Raw genomic sequence first — 21075 nt, forward strand, 5'->3', positions numbered from 1 at the left:
GGAAATAGGCTCTTGAGAAAGTCCCACCACAGGGGATCCCCGATCTATCTCAGGCCTAAGAGTGTCACTCAATCTCGCATTCTAAGGAATTGACTTGGAGCCTTTAGACACTCTACGAGGAGGGAAGTGCTGTTCCAGGGTGGAAGGTCTAGGAGGAGCTTGCAGTTCTGTCAGAGTGAGAGACTCTGAGATGGAAGGTTGCTCATCTCTGGGTGGTCTAGATACAGGGCGAAGTTCTACAGGAACAATTTCTAGGGGTTGAGGCCTGAAGGGTCAAAGGGAGATCTCCCAGGTGAGCCTAAGTCTCTACTAAAATGAGGTTGAAGCCGGTCTGCATGAGGTGGAGAACCATGTAGCATCCTCCTCTTCTGCCTGGTTGAGAGGGAGTTGACTCAAGTCTTGGACCAACCTGTGATCAACCCACTCTTCACATCTAGGTTTAGGTGGAGGAGACCGGTGAACCGGAGGATTGGTAGAGAGACAAGCCAAGGCAGGTTTCTTCCTAAGGTCAGAAGGGTCTGCAGAGGAGGATGTATAGGAGACCAACCTCTCCAACAGGATCTTAGGAGTGGTCTTGATCTGAGGTTGGTGGGGTTTGGGAGGGGCAGGGAGGCCCGACCCAAATAGAGACTTTAGTAGGTTATACACCAAGGTGTCATTCCAAGATGTTAGTTTGCAGACTGATGTCAGGTGTGGGGTGTCCTTTGGGAGACCTGGAGGGAAACACGTCTTTTAGTATAGCTCTTTGGAGCCTCAGAAGGTCTATGGAAACAATCCCTGTGGCATCAAGAGATCCTTCTTCGTTGTCCCAAGTGGACGATTAGGAGACATTGGAACACCCGCAAACTTGTTTGGGGGTTCCTTAAACCTTTCTGGGAAGAGAATGAGTCAACTGCTGGATGTAACAGTTGCGAAGGCTTTTTCCCGAGGTGTGGGGCTCATGATCACCCGTGAGATCGGGGCGGAAATGCGTGGAATTGGCCGATTCACGTGTGAAAGGGCGCACTTTGCGAGCACATGGGTCTTATTCACAAGTGATCGTAGAAGAGCGAGGAGGAGGAAGCCTTGGGGGCCTTTGTAGGACCAAAGGGCTATGATCGCTGACTAGAGGTGGTAAAGAAAGCCTCAAGATGGGAGCAACGCGTTGCGTTGGCGAGTATATCGGCAGGCACCCGTAGGTAAGCATCACGTAGGCGAGCGCTTGGCTATGATACCCGAAGCCGCAAAAGGAGCAGGCAATAGATGAAAAGGAGGATGTCTGGCTGGAGATAGTCGTTCAGGAGATCGTTTTTCAAGCATGGTTCATCTGGAAGAAGGAGCACCAAGGGATCGCCGTGTTGGAAAGCGTAACGTAGATCGTGAGTGCGAGCATCTACATCGTCCTCGTGAAGAGGATCATTTTGATCGTGATTGTGAGCGTCCTGCTCGTGATCGTGAGCGTCCTGCTCGTGATCATGAGCATCCTGCATGTGATCGTGAGTGTCCTGCTCGTGATCATGAGCATCCTGCATGTGATCGTGAGTGTCCTGCTCGTGATCGGGAGCATCCTGCATGTGATCAGGAGCATCCTGCATGTGATCAGGAGCATCCTGCTTGTGATTGTGAGCGTCCTTCTCATGATCGTAAGCGTCTTGCATGTGATCGTGAGCATCTAGCTAGTGATCATGAGCATTCAGATCTTGATCGTGAGCATCTAGCTCATGATCGTGAGCTTTTGGCTCTTAAGGGGCCCGGCTGGAATGCCAATATATGGGGGTATAGGAAGAAAAGCACAAAATCCTGAAAAAAAATCATTGGGCTTCATATGGTAATGGAGAATGCGTAAACGAAATATTTTGACAAAATTCCTCTTACTTTCATAGTTACAGGGTAATTAATAAAAGTAATCCAATAAACCAAAAACATTGTTCCCTATAAGAAAATGCAGTATTTCTTCTGTTATTGTAAATTTTGATAATTATTACATTTTAATGTAAAAAAAAATGTGAACAATGGCATCTGTATAGCTTCCAGGAGTCACAAGACAATATATTACATGGTAAATTACACCCTTCACCCTTCAGTCCTACCACAAACCTCATAGAGACTACATTTCTGAGTTTGACCTCAACATTAACTAATTTTAAGTTTGTTTTTCTCGTTTTTGGCAAGAATTTCATCATTTTTAAGAGGAAAACACAATTTCAACATCTTGCTAACATAAGGAAGAAGAAAATTCACTCTAAGAGTTCAAAAGAGGGTAATATCAGTAGTGATGAAGAGGGAGAGAGAGAGAAAGAGTGGTATGGATAGAGGAGCAGGTGCCTTGCCTGACAGGAGCCAAAAGAAGCAGGATATTGAGCAAAAGAATTTTTATCTATAATTTAATTATAATAACAACTTTGTTTTTGTTCATCAATGTCTAAAAAAGAACATAAAATTCATAATCATGATTTATTAATATTGTCTTTGTAAAAATACAAGAAAAACTTTGAACACCCGTATCTCAAAACTATACTTATTGACCTTCAAATTCTATCTTCTCCCTTAGTTTTAGAGATATAGCATTGAAATTTGGTATATAACTTAGAAAGACATTATAAAACAATCAAATGTTGCCTTTATTTCCAATCTTTTTTTTCTTAATTTTCCCCCCGATTTTTAGGGTTTATTTGTTTACCAAAATGAAAAAATTCATTTCTAGCTAAAAAAATTACTTTTAGAAATAAAACTCCACATTTTATTGAAGGTCTACATCAAATCTATATAGGGTAGTAATCCCAGGTCTTAATATCCATTATCAAGGGAGAAGATAGAATTTGAAAAACAAAAATTTTCAGGATAATTCACCCTGGTGTCGCAAAATTGAAGGTCAGAGGCAAAAATCCTATGCAGTTTGGAGATGTCTTAAGTCACCTTATTAAGTGGTATGAACGTCATAGTGCTGTCCTTAAAAAAAGTCATTAGCTGGCCGGCCCCTTAAAGGGGAACGCCTTCTTGGAAAAGAGCGCTGAGATTGTGATGACCTGCGATCTCTGGATTTTGAGCACTTAGCTCATGAAGGAGAGCGTCTTCCAGAGAAAGAATGTCAAGATTGTGATGACCGGCGATCTGTTTGGCGATAATTGGAGTGTCGTGAACAACTTCCTGAAGGTGATCATCAGGAGGGATGAAAAAGTGACTGGTCTCGTCCTGGCAAATGGCGAGCAGATGGAGAGCTGGCCAAAGATGGCGATCAGCTATCATAGTATCTGCAGCAGGCGAATGTTGAACGTGTGGGCTGGAACATTGCCTGTGGGGAGAGATATGAGGCTTCATTATGTTAGGTGACGACGTAGTCTGGAGATGGCATGAAAACTCATCGTCAGCAGGAGGCCGTTGGATGGGCGAACGGGAGCGATGACCTCAGAAATGCGTTGAGGGGCCAGGAGGGAGGGTGGGCGCTGGACCTCGCAAACATCAAGGGTGTCAGCTGCTGAAGCAACTGGTGAAGGGTCTCTCCGCGCACTACGCAGGAGAACTACCTTAGAAGAGAGTGCTGACACTCCCAAGGATGGCCACGCCTGCAGCACATCTGAAAGGGAAAAGGGTTCCCTGGCGGCCGGAGGTGAAGGTGCTCCTCTAGGGGAAGCAACAACTAACCTCGGTACCCCCAATGTTGCCTTGGAGTCAATTGATCTGCAGTCCTACTCGATTGTCCCCCGGAGGAAGGCAAGCGAGGAGCTTTGGAAAGAGATCTAGGTGTGTGGGAAGAAGTCTAAGGTCTTTTCACTCCTGAGGAAGACCCTGGAGGAAAGAGAGCTCTATTAGACTTCTTCCACTCCCTACACTCGTCACAGGGATAGCCCTGCTTGCAGAGACGCTCCCTGCAAGTCGGACACAGGGAGAGCGGGTCTGCCTCAGCCGATCACATGGTGCCGCAAGAGCGACCTTCCCGACCAGAGCAGGTACGCATGTGAGTGTCAGTGAGAGAAGTCACACCTGAAAAAAGCGAAAGATTGATCATAAAGCGATTAGTCTATATGGCTAAGCCTTGAGGATGAGAGAGCGGAGATGTCTGTTCTCTACCAGCCAAAAGAAAGAAGTGACGTAGCTCACCGAGCCGTGAGTCAGTATAAGCGGCTGCGTACCTGCCAGCCACCCCCTACCCTCCCCACTACAGTAGTCGAGTGGGATTTCCACCTCGCATTAAAAGTCTAATGGCTACCTTCCAGCTTCACCGAAAGATAATCCCTAATAAATAACGTAAGGTTTGTTAGAAAAAGAACAAATCTCAATTAAGGTTGATTTTGCTCAACCTTCTTTGCATTGTTTGTACTCCATATAAAAATATATTTTAAGTCATGTTTTAAAGATACACTTCAAAACACTGCCATTCTCCATTTCTTAATAATTGTAATTTTAGAAAATACTTTTATCACTTAGTACATAAGTAATATGCTCTAGTAAGGAGATATCAAATACAGAGGAACAAAATTTCTATTTCTTTTTTCCAAACATACCTCCTTTTCATCTGCGTTGAGTGGAATTGCTCTATGTCCAACTGTTATCATGTGTGTTATGTAGCGATGCATCCACATCACTAGACGGGGGCAATGCTGGGAAATCCAACTGTGTAAAAATTTGGTATTTACACATTCTTTACCATGCATCTAAAAAGAAAAAGTTCCCGTTAGACATCAAAACATATAATTTCAATATAAAATGATAGAATAAAAACACTAATATTACAAGTTTTGTACTAAACAAATATGGAAACTATATTTCATCAAGTTCCAGAGTTAACAAAAAAGTACTGTACATACTATACAAACAGTAACTTAACAAATGCAGTAGAGAGAGAGAGAGAGAGAGAGAGAGAGAGAGAGAGAGAGAGAGAGAGAGAGAGTGTGTGTGTGTTACATTGTAAGGTATGACATCGTGGATTTTTTTGCCAAGTGTATCACAGGTATATATAAATTTCTTTTTACAGCCGCACCATTCAGGTTAGCTTTTCATATCTTTTTAAATCAAGCCTACTTTGATACATATACGTTTCCCACCAAAATGTATTTAAAGATGTAATTGGTACTTTATCCTTGTATCTTGTTTTGTAATATGATATTTTAATTATAAAATAAATTTTTGAATATACTTACCCGGTGAATATATAATAGCTGAGCCTCCGGCGGCTCGACAGAAAAACACACAAAAACTCGCGAGCGATCGCTATGAAGGTTGCGGGTGTGCCCACTAGCGCCAACTATCGGCCAGATATCGCATATACATGTAAACAGACCCAATTTTTCTCATCCCGCTGGGTCTCTATCGGGGAGGAAGGGGGGGCCTTTAATTTATATATTCACCGGGTAAGTATATTCAAAAATTTATTTTATAATTAAAATATCATTTTTAAATATTTAACTTAGCCGGTGAATATATAATAGCTGATTCACACCCATGGTGGTGGGTAGAGACCAGAGTTAATTAAGTTTACAGCGTATATGCTTAGAGTTTTTGACAGCTATATCATAACAAAACTCAAATATATAAAGGTACCTGGTAAGGAAGTTGACTTAGACGATTATTCTGCCTTATTAGTCTGTCTTCCTCACGAAGCCCAGCGATCCTCTTAGGATGCTGAAAGACTCCCAGGAGTTGAAGTATTAAGGGCTGCAACCCATACAACAGGACCTCATCAAACCCCTAATCTGGGCGCTCTCAAGAAATGACTTTGACCACCCGCCAAATCAACCAGGATGCGAAAGGCTTCTTAGCCTTCCGTACAACCCAAAAAACAATATTAAAAACATTTCAAGAGACAGATTAAAAAGGATATTGGAATTAGGGTAATGTAGTGGTAGAACCCTCACCCACTACTGCACTCGCTGCAACGAATGGACCCAGTGTGTAGCAGTCCTCGTAAAGAGTCTGGACATCTTTTAAGTAAAATGACGCGAACACTGACTTGTTTCTCCAAAAAGTCGCGTCCATAATACTTTGCAGAGATTTATTTTGCTTGAAGGCCACGGAGGTTGTTATAGCTCTAACTTCGTGCGTCTTAACCTAAAGCAAACATCGGTCTTTCTCATTCAAGTGAGAATGAGCTTCTCGTATTAAAAATCTGATAAAATATGACAAAGCATTCTTTGACATAGGCAATGATGGTTTCTTAACTGAGCACCATAATGCCTCAGATTTACCTCGTAATGACTTAGTACGAGCTAAATAGAACTTAAGAGCTCTAACAGGACATAATACTCTTTCCAGTTCGTTGCCTACGATCTCTGATAAGCAAGGAATATCAAAAGATTTAGGCCAAGGACGAGAAGGCAGTTCATTTTTGGCCAGGAAACCAAGTTGAAGTGAACAAGAGGCTTTTTCTGTAGAAAAGCCGATGTTCTTACTGAAGGTATGAAGTTCACTGACCCTTTAAGCCGAAGCCAAGCACACTAGGAAAAGTGTCTTGAGGGTGAGATCCTTCAGGGAGGCTGAATGTAATGGCTCAAACCTGTCTGACATGAGGAACCTTAGGACCACATCTAAGTTCCATCCAGGAGTTGCCAAACGACGTTCCTTAGAGGTCTCGAAAGACTTAAGGAGATCTTGGAGATCTTTATTGTTGGAAAGATCTAAGCCTCTATGTCGAAAGACCGAAGCCAACATGCTCCTGTAGCCCTTAATCGTGGGAGCTGAAAGGGAGCGAACCTTTCTCAGATGTAAAAGAAAATCTGCGATTTGGGCTACAGAGGTACTGGACGAGGACACAGATGCTGACTTGCACCAGTCTCGAAAGACTTCCCACTTCGACTGGTATACTCTAATGGTAGAAGCTCTCCTCGCTCTTGCAATCGCACTGGCTGCCTCCTTCGAAAAGCCTTGAGCTCTTGAGAGCCTTTCGATAGTCTGAAGGAAGTCAGACGAAGAGCGGGGAGGCTTTGATGGACATTCTTTACGTGGGGCTGACGTAACAGATCTACCCTTAGAGGAAGACTTCTTGGAAAGTCTACCAGCCATTGAAGTACCTCGGTGAACCATTCTCTTGCAGGCCAGAGGGTAGCAACCAACGTCAACCTTGTCCCTTCGTGAGAGGCGAACTTCTGCAGTACCTTGTTGACTATCTTGAATGGTGGGAATGCATATAAGTCCAGAAGAGACCAATCCAGTAGAAACGCGTCTATGTGGATTGCTTCTGTATCGAGGACAGGAGAGCAATAGATTGGTAACCTTTTGGTCAACGAGGAGGCAAAGAGGTCTATGGTGGGTTGACCCCAAGTAGCCCAAAGACACTTGCCCACGTCCTTGTGGAGGGTCCATTCCATGGGTATCACCTGACCCCTCCGACTGAGACAGTCTGCCAAGACGTTCTAGTCCCCCTGGATGAATCTCGTCAACAGGGAGATGCCTCGATTTCTTGACCATAAGAGAAGGTCCCTTGCGATCTCGAGCAGCGTGAAGGAGTGTGTGCCTCCTTGCTTGGAGATGTACGCCAAAGCTGTGGTGTTGTCTGAGTTGACCTCTACCACTTAGTTTCGAAGAAGCTTTCGAATATCATCAAGGCCAAGTGGACTGCTAATAGCTCCTTGCCGTTGATGTGCATGCTCTTCTGACTTGAGGTCCACAGACCCGAGCATTCCCGACCGTCCAGGGTCGCACCCCAACCCAAATCCGACGCGTCTGAGAACAACACGTGGTTTGGGTTCTTGACTGCTAGGGATAGTCCCTCTCTCAGACTGATATTGCTGTCCCACCATTTCAGGCATGCCTTTACTGGTTCGGAGACTGGGAATGATACCGTCTCTAACGTCTTGTCCTAGTTCCAGTGAGAGGCTAGATGGAACCGGAGAGGCAGAAGGTGTAGTCTCCCTAGTGAGACAAACTGCTCCAGGGATGAGAGAGTCCCTACGAGACTGTTCCAACTCCTGACTGAACAAACGTTTTCTTTTCAGCATTAGTTAGACTTCGAGCAGGGCTTGTTCTATTCGGGTGGCAGACGGAAAAGCCCGAAAAAAACTGGACTGCGAATCTCCATCCCCAAATATAGAATAATCTGGTATGGGATCAGTTGGGACTTTTAGGTTGACCAAAAGTCCCAACTCCCTGGCCAGACTCAACGTCCAATGTAGATCCTGCAGACAGCGAAGACTGGACGATGCTCTGAGAAGCCAGTCGTCCAAGTACAGGGAGGCTCGGATCCCCGATAGATGGAGGGATTTTGCCACATTCCTCACGAGCCTCGTAAACACGAGAGGAGCAGGACTGAGGCCAAAGCACAGGGCTCGAAACTGGTACCCCACATTCCTGTAAACAAACCTCAGAAACGGTTGGGAATCCGGGTGTATAGGAATGTGGAAGTATGCCTCCTGAAGGTCGAGAGAGACCATCCAGTCGCCTTCCATAAATGCTGTCAAGACAGCCTGGTAGACTTCATCGTGAAGTTTGTCTTGACAATGAATACATTGAGCGCACTTGCCTCTTACGTACTCCTGCAGTGAACATGGCTGCCAGATCATTGGAACCATCCCTGAGGGACTTGTTCCTGCAGAGAACGAGGCTGTCAGATCATTGGAGCCATCCCTGAAAGCCTTGTTTATGCATGACATAATTGTACAGCAAAACTTCAAACGCTCGAAAAAAACTCCTAACAGGAGATGGTCTAGCTCTGAAGTCGACCATAAAATCTTGGAGCGTCTCATGGCCAGGCGCCAGGGAGAGTCTATGAGGTTTGAGAAGTCTATCTGGGCAGAGGCAGGAACTCCCCAGCCGAGAACTTCTCCTGTGTCATATCAGACTTTCGCTCTATAAGCCAGCTTAAAAGTAGGGAAAGCAAAGGCTGTCTCCCCCAAACTCCTCCTGGTGATTAACCAGTCGCCTAGCAAACGTAAAGCTCTCTTAGAAGAGCGAGAGAGCACTAGCTTATAAAACAACGGCTTTGAAGTAGCTAGGCCTAGTGTAAACTCTGACGTTTAGGCGAACGAGGAGCAGCAGTTACAAAAAGATCCGGACAAAGATCCTTAAAAATCAGCATGATTTATTTAAAGTCCATAGAGGGCTGAGCAGCTTTAGGCTCCTCTCCGTCTGACAGAGTCCTCAAGCGAATATCAGTAGGAGGGGGATCAGCAACTTCCTCATCTGAAGGAACCTTGTCCGACAATAGCCGAGTCTCAAGCAAGGGAGAGACCTGCCGTGGTGGCAATGCTTGACAAGCAGAGTCCACACGCAAAGGAGCAATCAGTAGCAGTCAAGGACGCTATGTCATGTAACTGCTTAAAGGACTGACCAGTAACAACAACAGGTGCGGGAGGACGTTCGACGTCAACTCGAGACTGCCTTGACTGCTTAGACTGAGCAGTCAAAACAACTCTTGACTGCGGTGCTTGACGCTCAACGTCAAAACAAGTCAACTCTGCTGGTTGGTGAACGTCCTGAACGTCAACAAGAGCAAGAGGCCGCGGCTGAACGTCCACAAGCGGCTGAACGTCCACAAGCGGCTGAGAGTCAACACGGGACTGCATCGAGTGAGGCTCTACAAAACACGATTGACGTGACTTTGTAACGTCAATGTCAACAGGACGAGCAAAGGCTCGTTTGGGCGGCTGACGGCCAAGATATCGATCAGCTAAGCGGCGAGGATCATCGTGAACCTGCTCAACAGAATAGTCCTCCATAAGAGAGGCAAGCTTATTCTGCATGTCTTGCCGTACAACCCATTTAGGATCAACGGGAATGGTTGCGGTAAGAGACGAGGGTAACGTCTGTGACTGCAAAACCTTGCCTACAAAAAGACTCTCGGAGCCTGTGTTACGCTTTTGTTTAGGCGGCGAGCAGTCTTCCGATGACTGCATAGGGTCAGAGCTGTCCTAATGGTTACAACTAGGACGCTGGACCTGTCCTGAAAGGACTGACTTTCGCTTAAAGGGCCTCGAAACCTTGTTCCACGGTTTCTTATGCGAAAAGCCTTCGGATGACGAGGAGAAAATCGTCTCGCTCGTCTTATGGTAGGGGCGGTGTTGATGAGACACGCCTGAAACCATAGAGGGAACGTTTGTTCGCTGATCAAGTCCTCTCGAACCCATAAGTCGTACGACATTACTTCTCCCCTGGGCTTGGGAGCTTGCAAGAGGTCTCGGACTAGGTGAACGGCAGGCACGAACAGACGAACCCTCGGTCGCAACACTGATAACACTTTGCGCAATTATCACTTTATCACTACGATTTTCTGTTTTGCACTTACTTCATATGTATACACATATACATACCTACATATATACATAAATACATGCATACATATATATATATATATATATTACTGTATATATATGGGTTATGGAAAAAATCCGCGAAGTGGTGAATCCGCGATGGTCGAACCGCGAAGTTGCGAGGGTTCACTGTACTTCACTGAAATCGAATTTTACAGCAATTCACATTAGGTATGAATAAAACTGATTTCTACCTGAAGCACGCAATTCTACCCTCATCAAAAGGTTATAATTGCGAAATCAGTCGTATAATGTAAGCCCATTAATACAAGCAAAAAACAGTAAACATATATTAAGATAAAAAGATCAGTGGCTGGGAAGGAGACTAAACACTAGTTCATTCAAAACTACGTTTTCAATCTCTCACCGTACAGTGCCTTGGGACGAGAATAAAAACTAAAAACGTTTTATCCTTTCTCCCCGTACAGAGAATAGGGACGAGAGTAAAAAACTGACTCGAGAACAACGTTACTCGCTTGGGACGAGAATAAAGATCGGAACGTTCTCTCTTCCTCTCTCTCTCTCTCTCTCTCTCTCTTGATTTCGCACCGAAGAGAAGAGCTCACTTACCTTTCGTCAATAAACAGGTTATTTGACCAAAGGAAAAAACTGAAAGGTTTTTCAATTAACAAGTTCCTTTAAAATAGTATTTAAAACATTTAAGTTTGAAAGAAGAATGAACAAAACGTCAGAATCGATTTACTCTTTCTGCAAAGTGAAACCGTGATTCTCTCTCTCTCTATCGTAACGATAGAGCGCAAACTGCGTAGCATAAATAAACTAAACGTTAGTTCATCTTTGAAACAGTACGAAGACTATTCAAAGAAAATCTTTCATAAAATATTTACTAAAAAATATTTATTTAATAAGTTTTAAATCATTTGCTCTGTAAAAGTTATTTACGATTGAAAGGGCTCAACGTTGTTTAACTTCGGTTTCCAAGTTAGGACCGCCTACTCTCGGATTAGTGGAATAGGAAAGGTCGCATATAAACAAATCATTAAAATTTATCTTGATGTTTATTATAAATGGAAAGCTAATCGAAGAGGCCTAATGAAGGCGGTTGAGATATAAAATATATAGTTAACAACAACAATTTATAACGTGATAAGATAATTGCTAAAAGCCTAAAACACACTTCCGTACTAAGGGAAGGGTCGGCCATTTAAAAGTCAAAGAAAGTCCAAAAAACAATCCAAAGTCATCAAAAATTAAATCTATCCAAAAACGAGTTCAAGATTTAAGTTGAAGATAAAACACCTGCACTGCGAAAGCTCAAACCAAAAGGAAGTACTTCACCAAATATGTTGAGAAAACTTCAGGTTATACAGCGAGTATTGATACGTCTTGTCGTTAAGGCCGACAGAGAAAAATTGGGTCTGTTTACATGTATATGCGGTATCTGGCCGATAGTTGGCGCTAGTGGGCACACCCGCAACCTTCATAGCGATCGCTCGCGAGTTTTTGTGTGTTTTTCTGTCGAGCCGCCGGAGGCTCAGCTATTATATATTCACCGGCTAAGTTAAATATTTAAAAATGGAGTTTTTATGATAAAACAGAGTTTTATGAACTTACCTGGCAGTTATATATATATAGCTAAGTCTCTGACTTCCGGCAGAATTTATTCGAAAATCGTGGCAACCGCCTTGTGGTGGTTGTGCAGTTAGGTGGTTAACAACCCTTAGAGGGTGGTACCTGGAATCATTCCCGTTTTCTGTTCTTCAGATTATCTTTGCCCGACCTGTCTCCTGAGGGGAGGTGGGTGGGCTTTAAAATATATATATAACTGCCTGGTAAGTATTCATAAAACTTTGTTTTATCATAAAAACTCCATTTTTATGAATAGTACTTACCTGGCAGTATATATATATATATATATATATATATATATATATATATATATATATATATATATATATATATATATATATATATATATATATAGCTGATTCACACATTTGGAGGAGGAAACCAGACAGTAAACATTGTTGGGGAAACAACAAAAGAGTTGTAGGAGAAAAACACCTTGATTTCTTACCTGCTAAGGTAGCTGACTTAAAAGGTTACTGCCTCTAGAGTTGCTTTCCCTTAGGAGTGTTCAGCCAGGAGTAGACCTGCTATGCTGCAAACAATTCAATCGAGTCTGTCAAAGGGGTAAGACCAACAACTTGACTAGACTTCAGAAACCACCTTCCCATATAATAAAAACTTGCAACCTTACTAAAACTAACCACTTAACTTTGCAGAAATAGATATAAACTAACTATCTGGACTGAGGGAACCGTACCACAAAACGAGTTCCTCAGACAACTATAAAAACAAAAACCTTCATACAGGCATACAAACTAAGGTTGAGTGGAGGTAGTAACTCCTTTGCCTAATACAGAAGCCGCAGCTACGTATGGGCCCAAGGTATAACACTTGTCATAGTCTACTCTCACCTCTCTGAGGTAATGAGAAGCGAAGAGAGTTGCTCCTCCAGAACGTTGCGTCCATGATTTGTCTAACTGACATATTTTTCTGATATGCCTGTGAGGTAGCAATGGCTCTCACTTCGTGAGCCCGTACTTTCAACAGGGCGAAGTGTTCTTCCTCACATAAGAGGTGGGCTTCCCTTATAGTTTCCCTCAGGAAAAAGGACAAAGCGTTCTTTGACAGAGGTTTAAGAGGATCTTTCACTGAACTCCATAATGAGTTGGATGCACCCCTCACGTTCTTAGTTTGGGCCAAATAAGCCTTGAGGGCCCTAACTGGGCAGAGGAGTTTTTCCTGCTCCTGACCCACTAGGTTCGTGAGGTTAGGGACCTCAAACGTCCTAGGCCAGGGTTTCGAAGGTTTCTCGTTCTTGGCGAGAAAGTCGAACCTTAAGGCACAAATAGCTCCATCTTGATTGAAGCCTACATACTTCTCAAAAGCCTGGACCTCGCTGACCCTTTTGGCAGTCGCTAGAGTCATAAGGAAGAGGGTTTTCTTTGTTACATTTCGAAGAGAGGCTTGCAAGATAGGTTCAAATTTTTGGAGCACAGAAACTTAAACACCACATCCAGGTTCCAAGATGGGGGTCTTAATTGTACCTGTTTCATAGTCTCAAAAGACCTAATGAGGTCCTGCAAATATTTATCTTGAGACAACTCTAGGCCTCTATGCCTAAAGACGGTTGAGAGCATACTCCTGTATCCTTTGATGGTAGATACAGCCAGCTTAGCATCCTGTCTGAGGTACAATAAAAAGTCTGCAATCTGGCTCAGAGAGGTAGTGATTGAGGAAATCCTGTGTCGCCTGCACCAAGCTCTAAAGGTCTCCCACTTAGACTGGTAGACTCTTTGTGACGAGATCCTTCTTGCTCTGGAAATAGCTTTTGCCACTTATGCCGAAAAACCTTGAGATCTAACGAGCTTCTCGACAGTCTGAAGGCAGTCAGTTTGAAAGCGAGGGGGTTTTGATATCTCTCGAAGTGGGGCTGTCTGAGAAGATCTGGACTTGCCGGGAGTCTTCTTGGGAAGTCCATCAGCATGCCCACCACTTCGGTGAACCATTCCCTTGCAGGCCAGAAGGGAGCCACTAGGATCATTCGTCCAGGATCGAGGAGGGAGAATTTCCTGACAACCAGATTGGTGATTTTGAACGGGAGAAACGCATACATGTACATCCCCGTCCAATCCATCAAGAAGGCGTCCACTGCTACTGCTTCCTCGTCCGGGACTAGGGAGCAGTAGTTGGGGATCCTCTTGTTCAAGTTGGAGGCGAAAAGGTCTATTACAGGTCTGCCCCACAACTTCCAGAGGCTCTGACAGACATGCGGGTTGAGAGTCCACTCTGTGGGAAGAACTTGTCCCTTCCTGCTGAGCATGTCTGCTCTGATGTTTCTCTGCCCTTGAAAAAACCTCGTCAACAGCTGAGTGCTGTTCTCGCTCGCCCAAAGGAGAAGCTCTCTCGCTGTTCTGAACAGAGAGAGGGAGTGAGTTCTACCTTGCTTCCTGATGTACGCGAGAGCTGTGGTGTTGTCGGAATTGATCTCCACAGTCTTCCCTGACACCAAGGTTTTGAAGGCCTTTAGCCCTAACAAAATGGCCATCAACTCCTTCCTGTTGATATGCCAACTGACCTGACTTCCTTCCCAAACGCCTGAGACCTCCCTGTTCCCTAGTGTTGCTCCCCAGCCTGACTCTGACGCGTCTGAGAATAACACTAGGTCAGGGTTCTTCTTGTACAAGGAGATCCCTTCTCCTAACAGAGCTGGGCCCAGCCACCACATCAAAAGATCCTTGATCTCTGTCAGAATGGGAAAAGAAAAGGAGTCCTTTGGGTCTTCCTGTTCCATACCTTTGCGAGGAAGTGTTGCAGAGGTCTTAGGTGCAGTTTCCCCACCGAGACAAACTGTTCTAGGGAGGATAGAGTTCCCAGCAAACTCATCCACTCCTTCGCTGAGCATTCCTGCTTCTTTAAAAATCCTCTGACTTTCTCTAGGCACCTGGTCTGCCTTTCCTGGGAGGGAGAAGCCCAAAAAAGAACTGAATTCAGAACTATCCCCAAATAGAGAATAGTCTGATTCGGCTCAGTCTGAGACTTCTCCCTGTTGATGATGAGTCCCAGGTCCTGAGTCATCGTATACGTCTTCTGTAGGTCCTCTAGACATTTTTCTTTCGACTGTGATCGGATCAGCCAGTCGTCCAGATAGAAGGATACCCTTATCCCCTCCTGATGTAACCAGCCTGCCACGTTCGCCATTAGCCTGGTGAAAACTTGAGGAGCCGTGCTGAGACCGAAGCAAAGTGCCTTGAATTGAAAGCACTTGCCCTGAATCACAAATCACAGATATTTCCTTGAAGTCGGATGAATAGGGACGTGAAAATAAGCATCCTGCAGGTCGAGAGATACCATCCAGTCGCCTGGACGAAATGCTGCCAGCACGGACTGAGTCGTCTCCATGGAGAACTTTGTTTTCTCCACGAAGGCGTTCAGAGAGCCGACATCTAAGATTGGTCTCCATCCACCCGAGTTCTTGGGAATCAGAAATAGGCGATTGTAAAAGCCTGGGGAGGTAAGGTCCCGGACTGGCTCTATTGCTCCCTTGACCAACGTCTGGTCGACTAGCTCCAGAAGAGCCTCTTGTTTCCCCGCATCGGCGTACTGAGCCACTAAGGCTAGGGGAGTATCTGAGAGAGGAGGCTTCTTTAAAAAGGGGATCTTGTAATCTTCTTTGATGATCAAGAGGGACCAGGTGTCTGCCCCTCTCCTCTTCCAAGACTGCCAAAAATGAGACAGTCTTGCCCCTACTGTTGTCTGGAGGACTTCCATCTCATTTTTTGGATTGGGGCCTAAAAGCACCTCTGCTGGTCCTTGGCCCTGACTCTTGTCTTCTCCCCCTGAAATCCGCTCTCGAGGAAGCCCTACTCCGAAAGGGCTGCTGGAACTTCTTCTCTTCCTTCTTCAGAAGAGCAGGAGCAACAGGTAAAGGCTTTCTGGCAGACCGAGATAAAAGGTCCTGAGTAGCCTTTTGTGCCAGAGAAATGGAGATATCTCAGACCAGAACTTCGGGAAAGCGATGGTGTGACAGAGGGGCGTAAAGCAGCTCCGACTTCTGGGCAACAGTCACCGATCTAGAGGTGAAGGAGCACAATAGCGCCCTCTTCTTTAAGACCCCTGCTGAGAAAAGGGAAGCCAATTCATTCGCCCCATCCCTTAGAGCTTTGTCCATGCAGGACATGATACTCGTCAGTTCCTTCGTGCCTTCCAGGAGCTCAGTCTTCATGGCCAGAGTCCCGAGAGACCAGTCCACAAAGCTAAAAACCTTGAAAACCCTGAAAATTCCCTTGACGAGGTGATCAAGTTCCAACATGGACCACATCACCTTGGCAGAGTTCAGTGAATGTCTTCTTGCTGAGTCCACAAGAGCAGAGAAGTCACCTTGGGAGGAGGCAGGCACTCCTAGACCCAAAGGTTCCCCCGTCTCATACCACATACCGGCCTTGGAAGCGAGCCGAGATGGTGGGAAAGAAAAGGTGGTCTCGACTGCTTGCCTCCGTTCCTTCATCCAATCACCCACCTTAGCGAGCGCTTTCCTGGCCAAAATTGAAAGTTTCATTTTGATGAAGGCCAAATGCTTCGTAGCCTTCTTCCTGGTGAATTGAGACTGAGGAGAACAAGGTGCCGAAGGTTGAAATTCCTCCCCATAAAATTCTAAAAGAGAGCGAGATAGAACCTTATAATCACTTGCAGAGTCGGTAGGTTTTTCATCCGCTTCTGATATATCATCGAGGTCCTGATCAAGGTCAACATCTTGAAAAAGAGGGCTGCAAGCAGCCTGGCACCGAGAGCTATTTGCGTCCTAGCGCCGAGCGTAGGTGTCGTCCTGGCGCCGAGCGCTGCTATCGTCCTGTCGGCAAGAAGAGGTATCGTCCTGATGATGAGAAGCGGTATCGTCCTGATAAGGCAGGCTGCATTCGTCCTGATAATGTAGGCTGCATTCGTCTTGCTTCCTAAAACGCGAGGCGGAATCGTCCTGGATCTTCGAGCAAGAAGCGGAATCGTCCTGGCGCCGAGAACGAGAGGCAGTATCGTCCTGGCGCCGAGAGCGAGAGGAAGTAACGTCCTAGCATTGCGCCGATAAAGAGGATGTGCGTTGTCGTACGGCCGACGAAGTGCGCATATGTTTCTCTGGAGAGATGCTTCGTTCCCTCTTAGAAGACGATCTCTTAACAGGCAAAGAGACATCCTTACGTCTGACGGACTGTGCAGGAGGGCGGCTGAAAGCTTGCACTAGCGATGAAAGCTGTTCCTGCATAACAGCCATGAAAGCTTTAGCAACTTCTGCTGGTTCTCGCAGTTCCGAAGAAGGCAGCTGTTTGGGAGCGCTGGCAGTAGAAGCAGGAAGTTTATCAGGTTTAACTGGGCTAAGAACTCTCTGTTTCGTCCTCTTAACAGGAAGAACAACGAAGTCGTCCTCCGAAGGATCAGGTTCTCGGATACTCGAACCGGGAGAGGGAGAGCGAGACTGCACATCCCGGTCCCACCTTCTCTTCGTCGGTCTTGATTTGTATCGCCACTTGCATCTGGGAGAAGGATCAGGTGAAGACACTAACGTATCCGACACGCCTTTTCTACGGCGGTCAAGAGCAGCCGGGGAGGTCGCAACAGGACTGTCTGAGGCGACGACTGACCGAGGATAAGCACCTCTCACCCCCTTTTCGGCTTTCGACGTACCTTCTCCCTTGGTCCTGGGAGCTTGGTAGAGGTCTAGACCTAGGGGTATGACAGATTTGATCAGCCGCCACTTCCACTGCACTTTCACAAGCACTAATCTCGTTTTCACCCTTACCTTTAAAGGCCGAAATTTGTGCTTTAATGGCCTCCAACTCAGCAGCCATCCTGGCATACCGAGGGTCATCCGTAGGCGCAGATCCTGTAGAAGGGGCAGGAGTTACTACATTCGGGGAAGGAACAACTTCCAAAGAGGTAACAATTAAAGGGTCAGTAGATAAATCTAAGCTAGCTTCACTAGCAGACTTTGACTTTGATTTAGCCCTCCTAACTCTATCGAGTTCAAGTTTGCGCACATAGAGCTTCATAGCTAACCAATCATCTTCATTTAAACCCTTGCATTCCTTGCACCTATTATCTAGAGCACATTCAAACCCCCTGCAACCCATACAAACTGTGTGAGGGTCAACTGACACTTTCGATAACCTCACCTTGCATACATCACTCGCATATACACGAATATGAAGTTTTTCACTCATGATAAACAAAGCAAAAAATACAAAAAATAATAACAAAACACGATTGCCAAATCCCAACACAGTGTACTTCACCAAACGAAGTCCAAAAAAGCAATGTAAGGAAAGCGATTCGAAAAACTCTTAATGGCGGACCAACGATGTTGTCGATGTGACCGGCAGAGATAATCTGAAGGACAGAAAACAGGAATGATTCCAGGTACCACCATATAAGGGTTGTTAACCACCTAACCGCACAACCATCACAAGGCGGTTGCCACGATTTTCGAATAAATTCTGCTGGAAGTCAGAGACTTAGCTATATACATATACAGTGATACCTCGGTAGTCGAACGACTCTATACTCGAACAATTCGGAGTTCGACCAAAATTTTCGAGAAATTTTTGCTGCGGTGCTCGACCAAAAATTCGGTACTCGACCAGCCGAACACGTGACGACCGCATGGGCTTTGTGATGATCGCGCCATCTCGGCCACTCTCGCTTGTTCGGGAAGCATCAGTTCTCTCGAGAGCGTCACTCAGACAACGCGCGATCAGCATTCGTTGTGATTTAGTGATTTTCAGTGCTTTTAATTGCTTTTTTAGCTTTCATAATGAGTCCCAAGAAAGTAATGAGTGTTAAGGGGAAGGAGAAGAGGAAAACAGTGCGAACAACGATCGAGTTGAAGAAGGAAATTATAGCGAAATATGAGAATGGTGTACGAGTGTCCGATTTAGCGGTAGAATACGGAATGGCGAAGTCGACCATTTCTACGTTTTTAAAGCATAAAGAAATGATTAAGAAGGCGAATGTTGCAACGGGAGTTACGGCGGTAACTAAGCAAAGGCCACAAGTGATTGAGGAGATGGAAAAGTTGCTTTTAATATTTATTAAAGAAAAACAGTTGGCCGGGGAAAGTGTTAGTGAAGCGTTCATTTGTGAAAAAGCGTTGCATATCTATGAAGAATTAGTGAAGAAAAGTCCGAGTACCAGTGAAAGTGATTCATTTACATTTAAAGCGAGCAGGGGTTGGTTTGAAAAGTTTCGTAATAGAACAGGTATTCATCGTGTTACTAGGCATGGGGAGGCAGCTAGTTCGGATCAAATTGCAGCCGATAAATACGTGGGGGAATTCGATCGGTACATAAATGAACAAAATTTGATCGCACAACAAGTCTTTAATTGTGATGAGACTGGGTTATTTTGGAAGAAAATGCCAGCCAATACGTACATTACCAAGGACGAGACGAAGATGCCAGGTCACAAGCCAATGAAAGATAGGCTAACATTGTTGCTGTGTGCAAATGCAAGTGGCGATTGCAAGATCAAACCCTTGTTAGTGTACCACTAATAATAATAGTGTACCACTCGGACAACCCCCGGGTGTTCAAACGAAATAATATTTGTAAAAGTGCACTACCAGTTATGTGGCGCTCGAACACTAAATCTTGGGTCACAAGACAATTCTTTACTGAGTGGATAAACGAAGTGTTTGCCCCCCAGGTTAAGGCTTACCTCATTGAAAAGAGCTTGCCAATGAAATGTCTTCTGGTTATGGACAATGCTCCTGCACATCCTCCAGGTCTCGAGGATGACTTGAAAGAAGAATACAGCTTTATCAAAATCAAATTCTTGCCCCCCAATACTACTCCCATACTCCAGCCCATGGACCAACAGGTCATTTCAAACTTCAAAAAACTCTATACCAAGGCCCTTTTCAGAAAGTGTTTTGAAGTGACCAGTGACACGAAGTTGACCCTAAAGGAATTCTGGAAGGAACACTTCAGCATCCTCAACTCTGTTAACATGATTGACCAAGCTTGGCGAGGTGTGACCTATAGGACATTGAACTCTGCCTGGCGTAAGCTGTGGCCATCATGTGTCACAGAGAGGGAGTTTGAAGGTTTCCAACCAGAGGCGGGTCCAAGCACTGCTACCCCTGTAATTTCTGATGACACTGATGTCGTTGAGGAAATTGTTGTCATGGGCAGGAGTTTGGGGCTTGAGGTCGACAAGGATGATATTGATGAGCTTGTAGAAAGCCATTCTACCGAGTTGACTGTGGAGGAATTGTTGCACCTGCAACAACAACAGCAGCAGGATCTGATTGTGGAGCAGGAATCTTCAGAAGAGGATGAGGTAAGGGAGGATGTTCCAAGTTCTCTCATCAATGAAATTTGTTCCAAGTGGGCAGATGTGCAGGCTTTTGCTGAAAAATACCACCCAGAAATTGCAGTAGCAAACCGGGCAGTGCATATGTTTAATGATAGTGTCATGTATCATTTTCGAAGAATACTGCAGAGGAGGAAGAAACAATTAACAATAGACCAGTTTTTCACAAAAGAAAAGAAAGCTGCTACATCAAAGCCTGTTTCTCCTCCAAAGAAGAGACAAAGAAGAGAAGAAACCCCTGAAATAGATCTGCCCACCCTTTCATTGGAGAGAGAAACAACTCCTGAAGGAGAACTACCCCGCCACATCATGGAAGGGGACTCTCCTTCCAAGCAGTAACCTCCCCCTTCCATCCTCTCCACATCCATCCCTGTATGCCATCGAACCGCTGCTCAAAGGTATGTTCACTACAGTACAGAAAATGGTTTAAAATTGTTTTATTTTAGTACAGTAAATGGTTTAAAATTGTTTTATAGGATTTTCTGACCAATTTCATACACATTTAGATAATTATTGTTGTTTAGGTACACGTTTTATTAATATTTTGGGCCTGTTCGAGTGCTTGGGAACGGAATAGAATATATACCATTATTTCTTATGGGGAAAAAAAATTCGGTACTCGAACAAATCGGAGGTCGAACACGGATCTCGAACGGATTATGGTCGAGTACCGAGGTATCACTGTAACTGTCAGGCAAGTACTATTCATAAAATGGATTGTTATCCTAAGTTTTCAACAATGAGTTCTGCTTACATCTCTGGTGTAAACATTTTGTTAGTTACTAATAAAAAGTTAAACAGCTAATGTCTCTTGAACACCTGCTTATCATACTTTATCTAAATGCTTTCTTGTCGAACCTATTACATATGTTAGTCTATTGCCATCAACAATCAAAAAATCCTCAACAGCTGAAATAATGTGTAGCAGAAATAACAATAACAGCAAAGACAGAGAAAACGACCAAACTTG

At 44.8% G+C, this 21075-nt stretch overlaps 1 protein-coding gene across 3 annotated transcripts in view; it reads right to left on the minus strand.

Moving 5' to 3' along the window:
- Positions 1 to 21075, minus strand: part of LOC137626247 (uncharacterized) — a 382723-nt gene that overhangs the window by 111868 nt on the left and 249780 nt on the right. For all 3 annotated transcript variants that reach the window (XM_068357322.1, XM_068357330.1, XM_068357333.1), the window contains one exon: positions 4482 to 4631. In XM_068357322.1, the coding sequence (XP_068213423.1) occupies positions 4482 to 4631 (150 nt within the window). The remainder of the gene's footprint in view (positions 1 to 4481; positions 4632 to 21075) is intronic.

Source organism: Palaemon carinicauda, chromosome 2 (assembly GCF_036898095.1).
Source record: "Palaemon carinicauda isolate YSFRI2023 chromosome 2, ASM3689809v2, whole genome shotgun sequence".
Taxonomy (NCBI): domain Eukaryota; kingdom Metazoa; phylum Arthropoda; class Malacostraca; order Decapoda; family Palaemonidae; genus Palaemon; species Palaemon carinicauda.